The 15,901-nt window shown below is 38.1% G+C and overlaps 1 protein-coding gene and 1 pseudogene across 4 annotated transcripts in view; one reads left to right on the forward strand and one right to left on the reverse strand.

Moving 5' to 3' along the window:
* The window catches only part of Dennd1b (DENN domain containing 1B), a 207,267-nt gene that overhangs the window by 22,630 nt on the left and 168,736 nt on the right, over positions 1–15,901 (reverse strand). For all 4 annotated transcript variants that reach the window (XM_040737711.1, XM_040737712.1, XM_040737710.1 and 1 more), the window contains 3 exons: positions 11,407–11,497; positions 5,678–5,718; positions 4,673–4,741 (listed from right to left, as the gene is read on the reverse strand). In XM_040737711.1, the coding sequence (XP_040593645.1) occupies positions 4,673–4,741; positions 5,678–5,718; positions 11,407–11,497 (201 nt within the window). The remainder of the gene's footprint in view (positions 1–4,672; positions 4,742–5,677; positions 5,719–11,406; positions 11,498–15,901) is intronic.
* LOC101840185 lies at positions 7,004–7,466 on the forward strand (annotated as a pseudogene).

Here is a 15,901-nt window from a genome sequence, read left to right on the forward strand (position 1 = left end):
TCATTGACACAATTCCAAGATTATGCTGCTATTAAGACGTCTTATAAAAAAGGACAGTGTCTAGATTCAAATATGGGTTATATTTTGTTACGAAGTCTAACTGGTTCCCTTTTCAAAAATGAAGGAGAAAACAGTGTTTGTAAAATACACCTGTGTTTTAAGCCTCACCAAAAGAGTGGCTAAAGTCTTGTCTACAGATACACAGTCTGTATATGAGCCCCAAAGCCCTTGCCCCCACTAACTGTGCTGCTGCCTAAGCTGTTTTTAAGGGGAGTCAATACACGACTCTCAAGTTCCCCCTTAATAAGTGTAACATCCAGAAGACCAGTGACATACAAATAAGCACTCAAGCAATGCTCTGAAATGAATGCAACAATTATTTTTATATTATTTAAAACAAACTGAAATACATTTAACACTAGTGTGTGTGTTAACACTCTGGGTTTTTTGTTTCTGTTTTTATAATTGTTTAGAATCAATAAAGATATTTCATTTATTACTTTATTTGTAAAGCAACTGAACCAAAGGGTCCTATATTCATCCCTATGCTGTGATAGGTTAAAGTATGTAGTTATCAAGGAAAAATGCTTTTCTTCTTATTGTCTCTTAGAATTTGAGGTCAGCATTGCTTTGCCCATACTATTCTAGTTGGCTCAACTATTTCCTAAGGCACCCATCACACTGTTTCCTGACTGTCCTTATTATGTAAAGTTGAATCTAGTGTTGACCTCTTCTTCCACATTTTCCACATTTACCTACCGGATAATTCTAACGTCGACCTGGAAGATGGAGCAAGGTTTCATCTACCTTGTAGCTTAGCCACACAAAATTGCGTGTTTAAGTAATAAAATGACCTAGCAAAAAAGATACTTAGACCACTTAGCCAGATTAATCATGCACTTTGTCTGGTTGTACTTCTTTTGTTTATAATTGAGTGTTTGTTGTCTCTTAATTTTAATTATGGTTCCCATATTCATGAAAAAGAACAAATTTGGTGAGCTTAGAAAATTTCTCAACCAGCTGTAGTATAGAAAACCTTATAACTGCAAGAAAAAAATAGAATTCACTTTAATGAAAGCACAGACAGTGACAATTGGGCTGTGACATAACACCACTCACAGTGTCTCTCTTAACAGTACCTTTCATGTTCGTCACTCTAGCTCAAGGTGAGCCTATCTCACAGTGGGTGTCTTAGTGTTTCTACTGCTGTGGTAAACACCATGACCAAAAGCAACTTAGGGAGGAAAGGGTTTACTTCATCTTATAGCTTGTAGTTTATCAACTAGGGAAGTCAGGGAAGGAATTCAGGCAAAGCAGGACACTGAAGGCAGGAAATGATACTGAGGCCATGAAAGGCTGCTGCTGGCTGGCTGCTCTTCATGGCTTGTTCAGTCTGCTTTCTTATACCATCCAGAACTACCTGCCCCGGGTACACTGAACACCATCGCCTGGGCCCTTTTATATAAATAATCAATCAAGAAAACGTGTTTCAGGCTTGCCTGCTGGCCAATCTGGTGGACATTTTTTTCCAACTGAAGTTCTCCTTCCCAAATGACTCTAGCTAGTGGGCAATCAAATAATTTGTTTAATAAATAACTAAAACATGTCTCCTAGTTTTGAAAAAATAGCCATTTATAGAGGAGTATAGGTAAACAAATACTGTCATATCCATATAAGAAAGATGAGGAACTTTATTTGTTGCAAGTTAATGTAAAAGAAGAAATTTCAACATATACATTTCGAAGTATGGCCCATTCCAGCTTTGGGTAAAAATATGACACAAAATGATTCATTCATGTTCTTCAAACCTCTTGATTCATATGATATGATCACAAGATAAAGGAAATATTCTAAAAACCTGAATTTGCCAGTAATTTCTTGAAGAAACAGTCTTCCAGGAGTAGAATTTTTAGATTGTAAAGATATTACAGCCTTGCAGAGAAGGTTCAATCTATGAATCAAGTGATCAGATTTTCCACAATGACATCAAACATGTTTGCTTTATTATTACTAGTGGAAGCAGAGAGGAACACGATAGGAAGAACAGGTCATCCTAAAGACACTTATTAGGAGTTCATTCATCACGAGGGCCAGTGGTGGCTGGTTTGTTGGTGCTGCTGCTGCTTTTAAAGAATTGAGAGATTTGCTGGTGAAAAAGGAAACTCAGTGTGAATTTGTTCTCAGAGGCAGTGCCATTGCATTGTGGGAAACGCTCCTTTAGATCTACACGGACACCAGCATCCTGGGAGCGTGGAGGACACAAAGAGGTTTCCCTGCAAAGTTATAAGAAAACCAAACCAAAGTTAAAGGCTTCCCTTTCTAGGGCAAACTACTACTTTTTTACAGTTTACGTTACTAGAGTATTTAGACAATTCAGAACATCAGAATTGTTTTTGAAGCAACTCTGTAGATTAGCCTCCTGCTATAAAATGTAATTTTCCAAAGATTTATTTACAACACAAATGGTGGTTACATTTATACCAGAATTTTAAGTCAAGATTACTAGTAATAAACATTTATTGAAGCTTATTATTATGTGAATCATACAAGTATTTATCAAGAAAGCTTTTGAAGACAAATTCTTATCAAATCACAACTGTCTATAAGCTTTCAGAAACACAGAATTTGTATAACCATTAATTTTTAAAAGTCATTACTTTGTTCCTCATGGGGCTCATCATCTTGCGATCAACAATGTTCAGATGAGGAAAATGGTGAAGCAAATCCTGCAGTTCATACAGGAGTAAGGGAAGGGCTATATCTTCCCTGGGGTGAGGGGGGTGACTGGGAAGGAAACTAGGTGAAGCATGGACCTGAACTAAATCCCAGAGCTCAAGTGGTGTCATTGTTAAGGAATAAACCAATGTTCCCAGTAGTAGGGACAGCATGAGCAAGGACAGGAAGTCAGAGAACAAATTAGAACTCAAGCAAGAAGGAGCAGCAAATTGATCTTAGAGATATGCTAGCCTGTGAGGGATGAGAGAAACTGTAACAGGACACAGGGGAGCTTGGCCTCCCTCTGACCTAGTTGTTGCATTAAAGTGAATGTTTCATTCATTGTTTATTGCTGCTATTGTCACTGTTATTCTCTGAGCTGAAAAGCATCTCTGAAGAAACATGGAAACTTAAAGCATCTTCTAGGAAACAGGTTACCACACATTGTTCTGATCATTTTCTCCTCAAGAAAATTAGGAACATTTAAAACATATTGTAGGGATTAACCCAATTTTCAAACTAGCATCTCATTGTGGACTGCTTCAAAATTTGCTACACAAGTGGGGATTGGGTGGGGGATGGGGGCTGGGAGGGAGTGGGTGTGGAGGAGAGAGAGTGAGCTGGGACTGCCATGGGAAGCAAGCTTGTTTCTAATTTGAATTTAAAAATAAACAGTTTTAATAAAAAATTTGCTAAACAATTTTGTTACTAACTTTTAAATAAAACAAGAATACTTCTAGATTGCATAAAGGAAACATCTTTCTATACAATATTATTTTAATGATAAAAGTGCTTGCCACACAGGGGTGACGACCTGTATTCAATCACAAGACCAAAGTAAAAGGCGGGACATGAGGCTTGTGAGATTACAGTTGGGAAGGTGGACACTGACAGGCAAATTCACAAGGTTCCCTGGCCAGACACCTGACCTGGCCCAATGGTGAGTTCCAGGCTCCAGTGGGAGACCTGTTTAAAGTGAAAGTCACAACTGGTCAAAACGTATAGAATAGCCGACAGTGGAGGGCCCAGCCCCACTGACAAATCTACAGCTCAACCCCTATAGCCAAGGCTCGTGGAGTATCACGGAAATATTGCAAGGGTCAGAGGACTAGGGCAGGATGTCTGCAAGATAGTATTTTCTATATACATCAGGGAATATGCACCCAGGAAATCTCAACAACACAGTTGCCTAAACAAGACCTAAAAAGTGACTATACCAATTGATGTGCCATGTGGATGGGGACATTCTCACAAGGCACATCAATGCTTCCTAGAAAGAGAGCTCCTAGAAAGAGAGCTACTAGCCATTAATAGCAGCTAAGAGTGAGAAAATCTGTCTTCTCCAAGAATGAGTTGCCTGATAGGTTAACCAACCCCAAGAGATCATCCCTAAACACATGAGCAACACTAAATGAACTCAGCAGGTTATTTTTATAACTTACATACATAATAAGCTTATTTACATATGTACTTAAACAAACTTACATACAAACATATGTAATAATTATAATTTAAAATAGGACATCAATTTGAGGGTGGAAGAGATACTAAGGAACTAGATAGAGACAGAGGAGAGCAATGTAAATACAGTAGTCATATATGAAATTCTCTAAAAAGAATATAGAAAGTAATTATAGACTAACCTTAAGAAAATTCCACTAAAAAAAAAACCAGAAGCACACCAAAGTGCGAGCACCCACTTATACACATACACACAAACACACACATGCACCAAATGGATCTTGATGACACAGAATTGAGACTAATCCTAACCCTAACCCTAACACTTGTCTATGGACATGTACACACACAAGCGGGGTCACCTTGATCATTGGCAAGCATGTGAACATTCTTCCTCAAATGGATAAACAGAAAACACTTTGAATTTACATGTCTACCTTCTAGACATAGGTGTAATTTTATCAGCAGAAGTCTGAAATTCCGAGAGGAAACTTACGAATTTGTACGCGGTCCGCACAGCAGGGGTTGCTTTGGTCACCGCTGTGTTGAGCAATGCACCACCTTTCTGAAAGAAGAGGAGTGTTTTTAAATACTTGTGGACAAATTGTCCTGAAAATGAAGCATTGTCAGCAGTACGGAAAAATAATAGTAAGTGAAGGACCCATACAATTATGTCCAGTGTTTTTAAGAGTTTATGTCTTCTACTAATTTAAAACAGGGTCTCAATATTCTACTCTGTTCTTTTAGTTGGTGTAAAGCATCAGTTAAGAGTCATTTATTTCATTACTGAAGATTGGATAGTAATGTGGACAATACTGGATATAGATTTAATGTTTCTCAGTAAAAGGAATATGATGTTTATTTATCAGCTAGTTTGCTATTGGGCAGTAAAGACTTTTCATGTTAAAAAACATACTAACAAAACTGATATCCAATGAAATCCAATCCCCCCACGGCACCTTAGTCCTTTGTTTGCTTTCTGTTGCTGTGATACTGACAAATACCGACTTCTAGAGAAAAGGATTTATTACATCATACAGGTTAGAGTCCCTCATCAAAGGCAGCCAGGCCAGGATCTCAAGCAGGGCACTGAAGGGAGGACTGTTGCTCACTGGCTCCCTTCCAAGGCCATATTCAGAGGCCTTTCTTGACCCTCCTAAGATCACCTGCCCAGGGTGGCACTGCCAACAGCGGGCTGGCACATCAATCACCAATCAAGAAAATGTCCCACAGACATGCCCACAGGCCAATATTATAGAAGCATTTCCTCCTTTGAGGCTCCCTCCTCCCAACTGTGTCAAGCTGTTAGAACCTCTGAATCAAATATTTTCATTTTAAAATTTCCTCTATAATTATCAACAAACAATAAACAAAAAATAATCAAAGTCCAGTGAAATATACACATTTCAAATTAAACAGTGTAAGTGTTAGGAATACTCTCTCTGAACCTTTCTCTGTATTTTCTAGAGGAAAGAAGACGATAGCCAAAGCTTATGCTTACCTTGACTGTAAGCACCCATTGTTGGTATGACCTCGGGCTCCCTGCAACATATGAAAAGTAGATGCCGGGAATCATTGCTAAAACGTGAACCTAGAAACCACAGTTGCCCGAGCTGGCCCTGCTGCAAAGGCAGCACTGACTGCTGTCGTAGAATGAGTGAGCTGCAACAGCAGTCACAACGTACACCACACGAGCACTGGTCTGCAGACGGAAAGCCAATGCACCCCACATCCTCTCCTTTTAATACTTGCTGTTCAATGGAAAAGAGAAACTCCTGAAATCCAACTTGTCTGTGCTTTTAAAAATAATCTTTCAGTGTTTTACGTCCATTGTTTTAAAACTACGTCTGTTTTATACAGTTAGGTTCACTTAAAATATTTCAGGTGTGAAGAAGAATGAAGAAAAAAGAAAATTGGGAAATGAAGAAAATTTGGAGGACAAACAGATTGTTTTATATTTTTAAGTAGTACTGTATACTAGTAGGTACTTGAATTTTAATGTAACTAAATGACACTTCTTTCTGAAACTATTCTCTAACTTTCTACATGTACGAAGTATTCCTGGAAGGAAATATGAATAGAGCAAGTGTCGTGGCTTTGAGAGAACTGAGAGAATTACTTCTTACAAAATCTGACAGTTCAGGCTGGGGAGATGCTCAGTGAGTAAAAGCCCTGCTGTACAAACCTGAGGAAGTGTGTTGGAACACACATATAACCCTGGTGCTGGGCGGTAGACACAGGCACATTCCTCTGTAAGACCCAGGGCACTTAGCCAAGATACATGGTGAGTGATAGCGTATAAGGTTGTCTTTTGGCTTCCCCATCCACATGTCTTAATAAACATATGTGCTTGAAAATAACATTAACTATTTGGTCAATGAAATGAAATTATTAGCCAAAAGAGAAACACATATCTGGTGCTGGAGAGATGATTCAGCAGTTAACAACACTTTGTTCTTGCAGAGGATCCAAGATCAATTCCCAGTACCCACATGGTGACTCATAACTGTCCATAACTCTAGATCAAGGGATATAGTACCCTCTTCTGGCCTCTATAGGAACCAAGCAGGAACATGGCACACATACACACACATAGCCAAAACATGCATACAAACAACCGCCCCCCAAAAATCTGAAAAAAAGAAACACACATCTGACAGTCTTTCAAGCTGACTGATTACGGTTAGATTTTTAACTACCTTCTTACTTTTTACAAAACTTAAATAATCTCAGATTTACAAAGGTAAGGCTCAGTTTGAATCGTGGTACAGCGGAGGAGTGGGCGCCAGGATCTCGCTGTGCTGTCGGATCTTCAGCACCATCTGAGATGGCTGGTGGTAAGGGTGGAAAGAACTCCGGAAAGGCCAAGGCAAAGGCGATTTCCTGCTCGCAGCGAGCCTGCTTGCAGTGCCCTGCGGGCTTTATTCATCTACACCTAAATCTAGGATAATCAGCCACGGACATGTGGGCACAACCGCCGCTGTGTACAGCGCAACTATCCTGAAGTACCTCACCACAGAGGTACTAGAGCTGGCAGGAAATACACCAAAAGACTTAAAGGTAAAGCGTATTACCCCTCGTCATTGGCAACTTGCTATTCATGGGGATGAAGAATTGGACTCCCTGATCAAGGCTACAATTGCTGGTGGTGGTATCTTCCCATGCATTCACAAATCTCTGGGAAGAAAGGACAACAGAAGACTGTCTAAGGATGCCTGGATTCCTTATTATCTCAGGACTCTAAATATTTTTAACAGCTGTCCACTGTCAGTGATTCCAGTGGACTGCATCTCTGTGAAACATACAATTTTGCCTTTTGTAATTCTATTTGAGCAAATTGGAGGCTTAGTTAGCTTTCCAGCCAATCAAATTTCTGCGTTCTAGTCTTAACCATATTTAAGTGTTACTGTGGCTTCAAAGAAGCTATTGATTCTGAAGTAGTGGGTTTTGATTGAGTTGACTTAAAAAAAACTGTTTGGATTTTAATTGTGATGCAGAAGTTATAGTAACAAACATTTTGTTTTGTACAGACATTATTTCCACTCTGGTGGATAAGCTCAATAAAGGTCTATCCCAAACTAAGAAAAAAAATTACAAAGGTAAAAGTCATTATTAAAAATAAAACCTCGATGTCTACTTAGTCACTGTTGCATGAAGGACCACTCAAGATACAGTGTGTCCTTTTTATGTAGTTGTATCTCTGTTTTAAAAAGAAAATACACCAAGGACTAGAGAGCTGTTAAAGGCACCAGCCTGCTTATAGCTAAGACTGATGAGCTGAGTTTGATCTGCAGAACCCACACAGTAGTGGGGGAGAACTGAATCCTGCAAGTTGTCCTGTGATCTACACATATGTCAGAGCATGCATGCACACAAATACACAACTGATGAATATGTAAAGACTGCTACCACCTTACTGCGATATACCAGTGCTAGAACAGCTACCTGCCTATGTAGTGGGACATTAGCCCCAAACTGATACTGTGGTCTCAGCCTAAAGTATCTCGCTATTCTCGAAGCATTAACAGAAATTGTACACTGAAAAGTGTTTAGTTCCAGATTAATTTTATCCTTCAAATCTCTCCCTAACTTAAAACCAAGGAACAACCTTTAATTTATTTTTATTAAAAATTGTAATAAAGATCTCTTGCTGTATGTTTGTTTTTATTGAGAAGAAAATCCAGAGTCAAACAACAGCATGGTTTGACCCCACAAATTCAGATATATATATATATATATATATATATATACATATGTATATATATATATATTTCCCTTGTAAAATGGTGTTAAAAATTTCAAGTTATCCTACCAATTTATTTTTCAAATAAATTTTAACTTATTAACAACAAAAGCACATATTTCATCCAGATTATCTTTACTTTTTTTTTATAACTTTTGAGACAGGGTGTCATCTAGCCCAAGCTGATCTCCAAGTCATTGCAAACTGAGAAGGGCCCCTGGCTCCCCGTCCTCCTGCTTCTACCTCCCAGTGCTGGAATCACAGGTGGGTACATATTCTCATCAGTTCATATATCTGCTACTCCCTCCTCACTAATGACTGCATGGAAAGTGTTCATTTAGGAGTTGTATATTATTTAATTATAATGTATGATGTTTATTTCCCCAAAATGAATTCAAGAAAGCATAAGGAAAACAGAATAGTATGGTAACAACTTAAGATTCAAGAATAATTGCCAACCCAGAAAAAAATACTAAAGTACCAACTATAAAGAAACCAGGTGTGGTAAAACCTCCCAGAGGTTATAGGAGGAAGTTGAATGTCTTAAAATTTAAGGTTAAGTTCATTTTCAGCTCTTTATAGGTCAAGTTATAGTTTCACCTACTGTATGTTGTCAGAGCTGCATTTCTTTACTGTAAACTATGCAAAATCATGAGAAGGACGATGTCTCTGGTTGTGGCCCAGACCTCTAGAATGTAGGACTACCCATGAATGACACCACTAGGAGTAGCTTCATTGGCAACCAACAAAACTATGAGTCAGGTAGTGTAAAACCTAGTTCATTGTTTTTTCAACTCTGAAACGCCACCTCTAGGATTGCTTAATGAGAAAACAATAGATCAAGCCAGGCAGGGACTCCCTCCAATTGCCTTCTAAAGAACAGGGGCTGCTGAAAGCTAGGGCTGTGAAATACAAGTCAGGAAAATGGCAAGGGCTGGATGTCATGGGAGGGAGGATGCTAGAACACAGGCAGCTAGAAGAGGGAGAAGGGAATTATGGAGAGGGGAGGGTTACATGGGGGATGAATTGGAGAGCAGGATAGAAGGAGCATGGGGAGCAGCAACTAACACTAAAAGACTTCTGGGAAGGCCACAGGGAAACCCCACTACCATAGATGATTCCTAAAATAAACTTAAATACAAAAGTTAAATAGAGTTGCTTTATAAAAGGGTTAAATGTTTTTGCTGAACAACACCGAATAAAAAGAAAAAAAATTACTAATTCCTATTGTTTATCCTATTTCAAATCCTAATGAATCAAGCTTTATTTTTTCTAAGAGCAACATCTATGCATGTCTAGTATGATTTAAAATACAAATAAATTTACTTGGCTGAAATAATTATTAAAAATTCTTTCTTGTCCACTCAAATTAATAACTATGGAAATGGATTTTCCTTTTGGATATGCATCTGCCCCTCAGATTAGAACGTGGAAACTGGAAATCATTTTAATTATAATAAAAACCAATAAACAACCAGGATTAAGCAGATCATTAAGTCAGATGCTGACCAAGATCATACTAGCCTCCTTTCCTTAAGCACCATGAATTTGTTAAAATAATAATAATAATGATAATAATAATAATAATAATAATGAATTAGTTATCCTTATCTGCTAGCGGCAGCCTTTATCACACCTTTATTTCTCCAGTTTCTGGACCAGCAGTTATTACTACAGAATTTAAGTGTACAAAGGGATTGCAGCTCTACCCCATTACTGTCACAAGTTGTCATCTTCAATTCTACAAAAGCTACCAGCCCCACGGGTCATAAAGATAATGAGACAGCAGTTATGTAAAAACTGAGAAGATGCCTCAAGCAATTTGTCCATAAGCTGACAATATTTTGCTTGTCTGAGTTGAAAAGTGAAAAGGCGTCATTTTGCAACAAAAGTTCCATTGAAGCTAAATTTCTGCCATGAGCTGAGGAAAGGGAGCTGAATGAACCCACTGTCAGCTCTCTTGCTGAGTCAGACAAACAAACTTCCCCAAGATCAGTGAGTCTCGTGAGGTGCTGTACTTCTGCCAGGAGATGGCCTTTGCCACCAAGCTCATCTGCTCCCTTATGAATGAGCAGGTTCTCTTCATCGTTTATTTCTGCGCTTCACGGCTGACAGTAGGTATTTAAGGACACAAGTAAGGAGTGAAACTTGAAGATATGTACTTATTACTTTCTATCCTCTCAATTCTAGTAACTATTAATTCAAACAGACTAAAAACATGGCTATCACAGCAAACCAACAACGAAGTCAAAGAAACACACAGAGACAGACAGAGAAGATGTGTGTTCACTTGGGTCTCACAAACAGAGAGCAGTGTATGCAGCAATCCCACTTGAAAGCATCTCCAAGACACTGGAGGACTCATGGAAAGCTCTCTGCATGCCAGGCTATGCAGTACAACATCCACCGACAACATGTCAACTCTTAAATCATTTCTTGCTGAGATAATTACAACACTGGATATTTACAATTGGAGGGCATTCTATTTTTGGAATGGCAAACTTAAAACTCTGCTGAAGTCTGCAGGCCAGAAAGTGTAAAGATTCCCATATAAGACTTACTGAAACAGAAAGTGTGCCCGAGGAATCCCCGGACTTCCTGCTGCACCACACTGCAGTGCCCTCACTATGTCAACCAGAGTCTCGGCTGCAAACACAGACTTAGTCACAATCATCAGTCACCACTTCCTGCGAAAAACTACTATTTGGTGGGAAAGGGTAGAGGATATAAATTAACTGGAATTCTGTTGCTTATTTTTAACAATACCAAGAGATTCTTAGAGCAAATAACTATCAAGTTATGATATAACCTTCCTGCCTTGTCCATAAAAATAAGCCCATAGAAGAGCTCATATAAGATGAAATTGTACACAAAACATTGTGTGTTTAGGAGAAAATGATTGTTTATAAAAATATAAATATCAGAGACAGACACAAAAATCAGATGTTGTCTAAAAAATAGATAATCATACTCAAATTTGTCTTTACCTCCACAGAAGCCACCAGAAGTAATCTCTTCTTCAAATATATCAGAGAAACCCCTTCCTGCATTAAGCTTTGCCAGTCGACCGTCAATAAACTGAAATTTAAAAGTTTCAAATGTTAATTTTTCTTATGTTTTGTAACATTAAAATACTTATAAATACAGAATAATGAAGGAAATGGATAAAATAAAAATGAGGATGTATATAACAGCCACAGGAGTCATACCATTACCAATTTAATAGAAAACCATATAATACATGTAATTCTGTGTATAAACATACATATATAGTTTTTGAACTTTAATGAACTCACGCAGGCTGACAATGTTCCCTCCAAGAGCCAAAGACAACATAACAAAATCCACAATACCTGTCATGAGAACCCATCTTTTGAATTGTTGGTTAGGGCTGAGCAAGAGACTCCCAGAACACACAGTCTATTGTAATTGCCTTTCATTGCCCCAAAGGTGAATGAAGCCTACTGCTGAAGATACAATGCACTTCAGACACAGGGTCAAGAGACCCCTGAGCTGGAATTGACATGAAAGCCCAAAAAATTCCTGTATTTGAATTCTTGGTCTATAGAGAGTGGCACCCTTGGAAGGCATGGCCATGTTGGAGTAGGTATGACCTTGTTAGAGGAGGTGTGTCACTGAGAAGGTGGGCTTTGAGGTCTCATATGCTCAAGCTATGCCCAATGTGGGGCACAGTTCACTTCCTGTTACCAGTGAATCAAGATGGAGAACTCTCAGCTACCTCTTTAGCACTATGCCAGCCTTCATGCCACCATTATGATAATGGACTAAACATCTGAAACTGTAAGCCAGTCCCAATTAAATATTTTCCTTTATAAAAGTTGCTGTGGTCATGGTATCTCTTCAAAGCAATAGGAATCCTAACTTATTCATTTTTATACCAGTAACATTATAAAGACTCATGGTTGTTATATTTAGGAATATATAACAGTGAAAAAAGAGGCCATGAATTTGAAGGAGGGTGGGTAGGGGAATATGGGAGGATTTGGAAGGAGAAAAGCAAAGGGAAAAATGTAATTATAATCTCAAAAATAAACATTTTAAAATGTTTGTCACAGAAATATGCATATATGTGCTGAACACACACACACACACACGAGCATTGTCTAACAATGTAAAGAGCAGGCACTTGGCGGTCATCAGTTTATCAGTTTAGTCACACGTGCTTACAAGAGGCTTTTAATGTACTAAAGAACTAGTGCAGCAGTCCAGTCAGTATCCCCTGATATCACCCTGACAACATCAATGTTCACCAACAATCATTCCTTGTCTAAACTATGATGCCCTCAAGCACAACCGAGTGCCAAGAAATTCTAAACATTCAATAATAAAATAAATACAGCTTTCATGACATACAGTATAATTGTTGACTGAAGGATCTGTTAGCATTTAAGCATTTGTACTGGCCTATCTTTGGGGTTCTGGCAGGATATGCCCTCAGCTACAGCTAGCTACTATGTGTATTCACTAAGTTCCTTTTTAAAAGGAACTCACTTCTCATCTCTCTTTCTCCTTCTCTCCCTCTCTCTGCCTGTTCCCCCTCTTTTCTTCCCCCTTCCTCTCTCCTGCTGCTCCTGTCTCCAGAGTCATCTCCCCCTTCCCCTTTTTATGATCCCTTTCCCCAGTTAAAAAAAATCTGCTTGAGCCCTGTCACATGGCGTCTTTCTCTCAAGCACTACTTCTTTCTCTCAAGCACTGCTTTTCTTAAAGTACAACAGGATCAGACAGGATTACTAGTTTAAATATCAAGGAAAACACATATTGCTATGATTTGCTTAAGGTCCCTTTAAATAACAGTTTTAAGTGTTTTTAAGAAGAGACTGGAATGAGAAGTGCAACTTTTACATGCCTATGCACATGCTTTCCAATATGCAGTTGCCCTGGACAGTGCAGCTGTTCAAGTGAGGGTAGTGAGTGCATGGAGGCCTTCACATGTTGACAGTATTGAAAAACACTGCAGACATTTACATGTGACCAGTGTGGGGGAATATCAATAACATATATTAAATACATATGCATTGCTGCCACCTGTTTAATTCTGCTTGTTTACATATAATTTGTTGTGCTAATAATGACAGTGAATGGTCTCTAAGGCTTTTCTATATCTTTCATGCAAGGGCATATCATCAAATATTTTAGATGTGCTTTTGAATATGTAAATTGTAACACTGGGTTTTAATATTCACTCCAAAATTAGACCTCACTGCAATCTTAATCCCAGAAATTTAAATTTGTTGTTTGCTTGGTTGGTTGGTTTGGTTTTTCAACACAAAGTTTCTCTGCATAACAGCCCTGGCAGTCCTGGAACTCAATTTGTAGACCAGGCTGGCCTAAAATTCACAGAGATGGTCTGACTTTGTCTCGTGAGTGCTGGGATTAACAATATTCACCACCACCACTTGGAGAAATTTAAATTTTAACTGAATTAAAATTAAGTAGCCTGACTTAAAAAAAACTAACAGGGTACACAATTATTTTTACAGAGACAGTTAAAGGACAACAGCAAATAAGTTAATACATGATGTTTAAAATAAAGCGTAGCCATTTTTTTAAACATACAAATTTTTATAGAAGTATATGATGATGGGTCTAAACAGACATAGTCTAAAATTGTACTCTTGCTTTTTTATATCTTGGTTACTCTCAAAATCTTCTAATACTTTGACCCAAAGGATGAAGATTACCCATTTTAAGCCTTCAAAAGCATAGCATGCAGAAGTTCCCTATGGTGTAGATGTACAGAGCAGGCAAGTGAAAACCAGGAATGGTGCTGCTACCAGCTTTATAATCTTACCACCAAGATTCGGTTTTTCCAACAATTAAACTTTACTAAGTTTTGAGAAAGCTAATTAAAATAATACTCAGGAAAAACGATAAGTAATAAAGATTTTTAGACCTATTACCAATGTGTTTCCATAATCTTAATCAACTGAGAGTTTCCTGATAAAGGGGCTATTGTGTTGCCTATGTAAGCATCTTCAATACTAGGGTACTGCAAAAATGCCAGGCATATAGTTATAATTATTGCTTTAGTTTGCTGCTGGCTGGAAACACATAGGATCTTGCTCTGCTACTGAGCATAGCATATGGATCCATGGTTTAAATGGAATGCAACTGAAAGGATAAAGAATATTTAAAAGTGTTAAAGGTCATACATTTTCACTTGGCTTTAAAGGTAAATAATTACATCAATATACAGAATCAGCATTTTATCATGGGATCAAAGTCAGTAATATGATGTTGGTGTCTTCACTGTATACAACAGGTGATTAATTTGAAAATAAGATAGTTAAAGACACATTTAAATTTTCACTTGCACATATTTTAACACTGCAGTATAAATCACATTAAAGTCATCTAATTCCAAGGACTAAGAGTCGTCTTTTAAAGTAAAGGGTGAAAGGAAAAAGATAAATTTAAAATAACATATTACTGGCAAGAAGAATCAACTAAGGCATCCTTTTAAAGGACTTAATTTGTTTTAAAAGATTAAAAGTATAAGACTTTTTAAAAGGTTTTCCTTTTTGTTTATGGAAGAGAATCCATTCATTTTATTAAATGAGTGGAATAGTTTGAGTCAAAAATGAGAATCCCCAAACTATCTAGGGATTGTGAACTTCTGAGCATGAATAACTGGTTTATGAGACTAAACTAGAGAGTAGAGCCAGCAGAAATTAATCACGTGGATGGCATGTGCTATCACTGACTTTGCAAACATCCTGTCAGCAACAATCGGACACTTCTCAAAGTGAGTGGACTTTACTGACACACACACACACACACACACACACACACACGCACGCACGCACGCACGCACTATAAATACAGATATACAGTTATTGACTGCAGGTGTGGATGGAAAGTGGTATTATGGAGAGAAGTGCTGCATGTGACAGTTGCCCAAACATCTTTCTTAATGTGTATATCAATAGCAGCTCTTCTGTCTTCCTGACTGGATGTGGCTCATGGTCATGCCACTCTGCTATCTCACAGCATGCAAGAGAAGGAACAGTTTTAGGTACTGTTGCACACAATTATGAACTTCAAGAAAAAAAAGAACTGGTTTCTGTGAAAAGATGAGTCCACAATCCATTGTTTGAGTTACATTAATTATTTCATGTAGCAAAGATATTTTCAGATAACTGGAAGACAGTTTTAAATTGTTTTGTTTTTATTGCTAGTAAAGAATGACAACACTGTCAACAGAAGTGACAAACACTGCATGAAATAAGAAGTGAATAGACTTGCAGTACAATTTGAAAGCCTGTTTTAGATTGCTGAAGTGTGTGTGTGTGTGTGTTTTTTAAATTATAAAGTACTAAACTGACTTTGGGGCTAAGGAGACAGCTTGGTGAAAAAAGTGTTTTGAAAACTCCATACACCAGCACTCAGGAGGCAGAGGCAGGCAGATCTCTGTGAATTCCAGACCCACCTGTCTACAAAGTGAGTTCCAGGACAGCCAGG

This window comes from Mesocricetus auratus, unplaced genomic scaffold, assembly GCF_017639785.1.
Source record: "Mesocricetus auratus isolate SY011 unplaced genomic scaffold, BCM_Maur_2.0 Super-Scaffold_100676, whole genome shotgun sequence".
Classification (NCBI taxonomy): domain Eukaryota; kingdom Metazoa; phylum Chordata; class Mammalia; order Rodentia; family Cricetidae; genus Mesocricetus; species Mesocricetus auratus.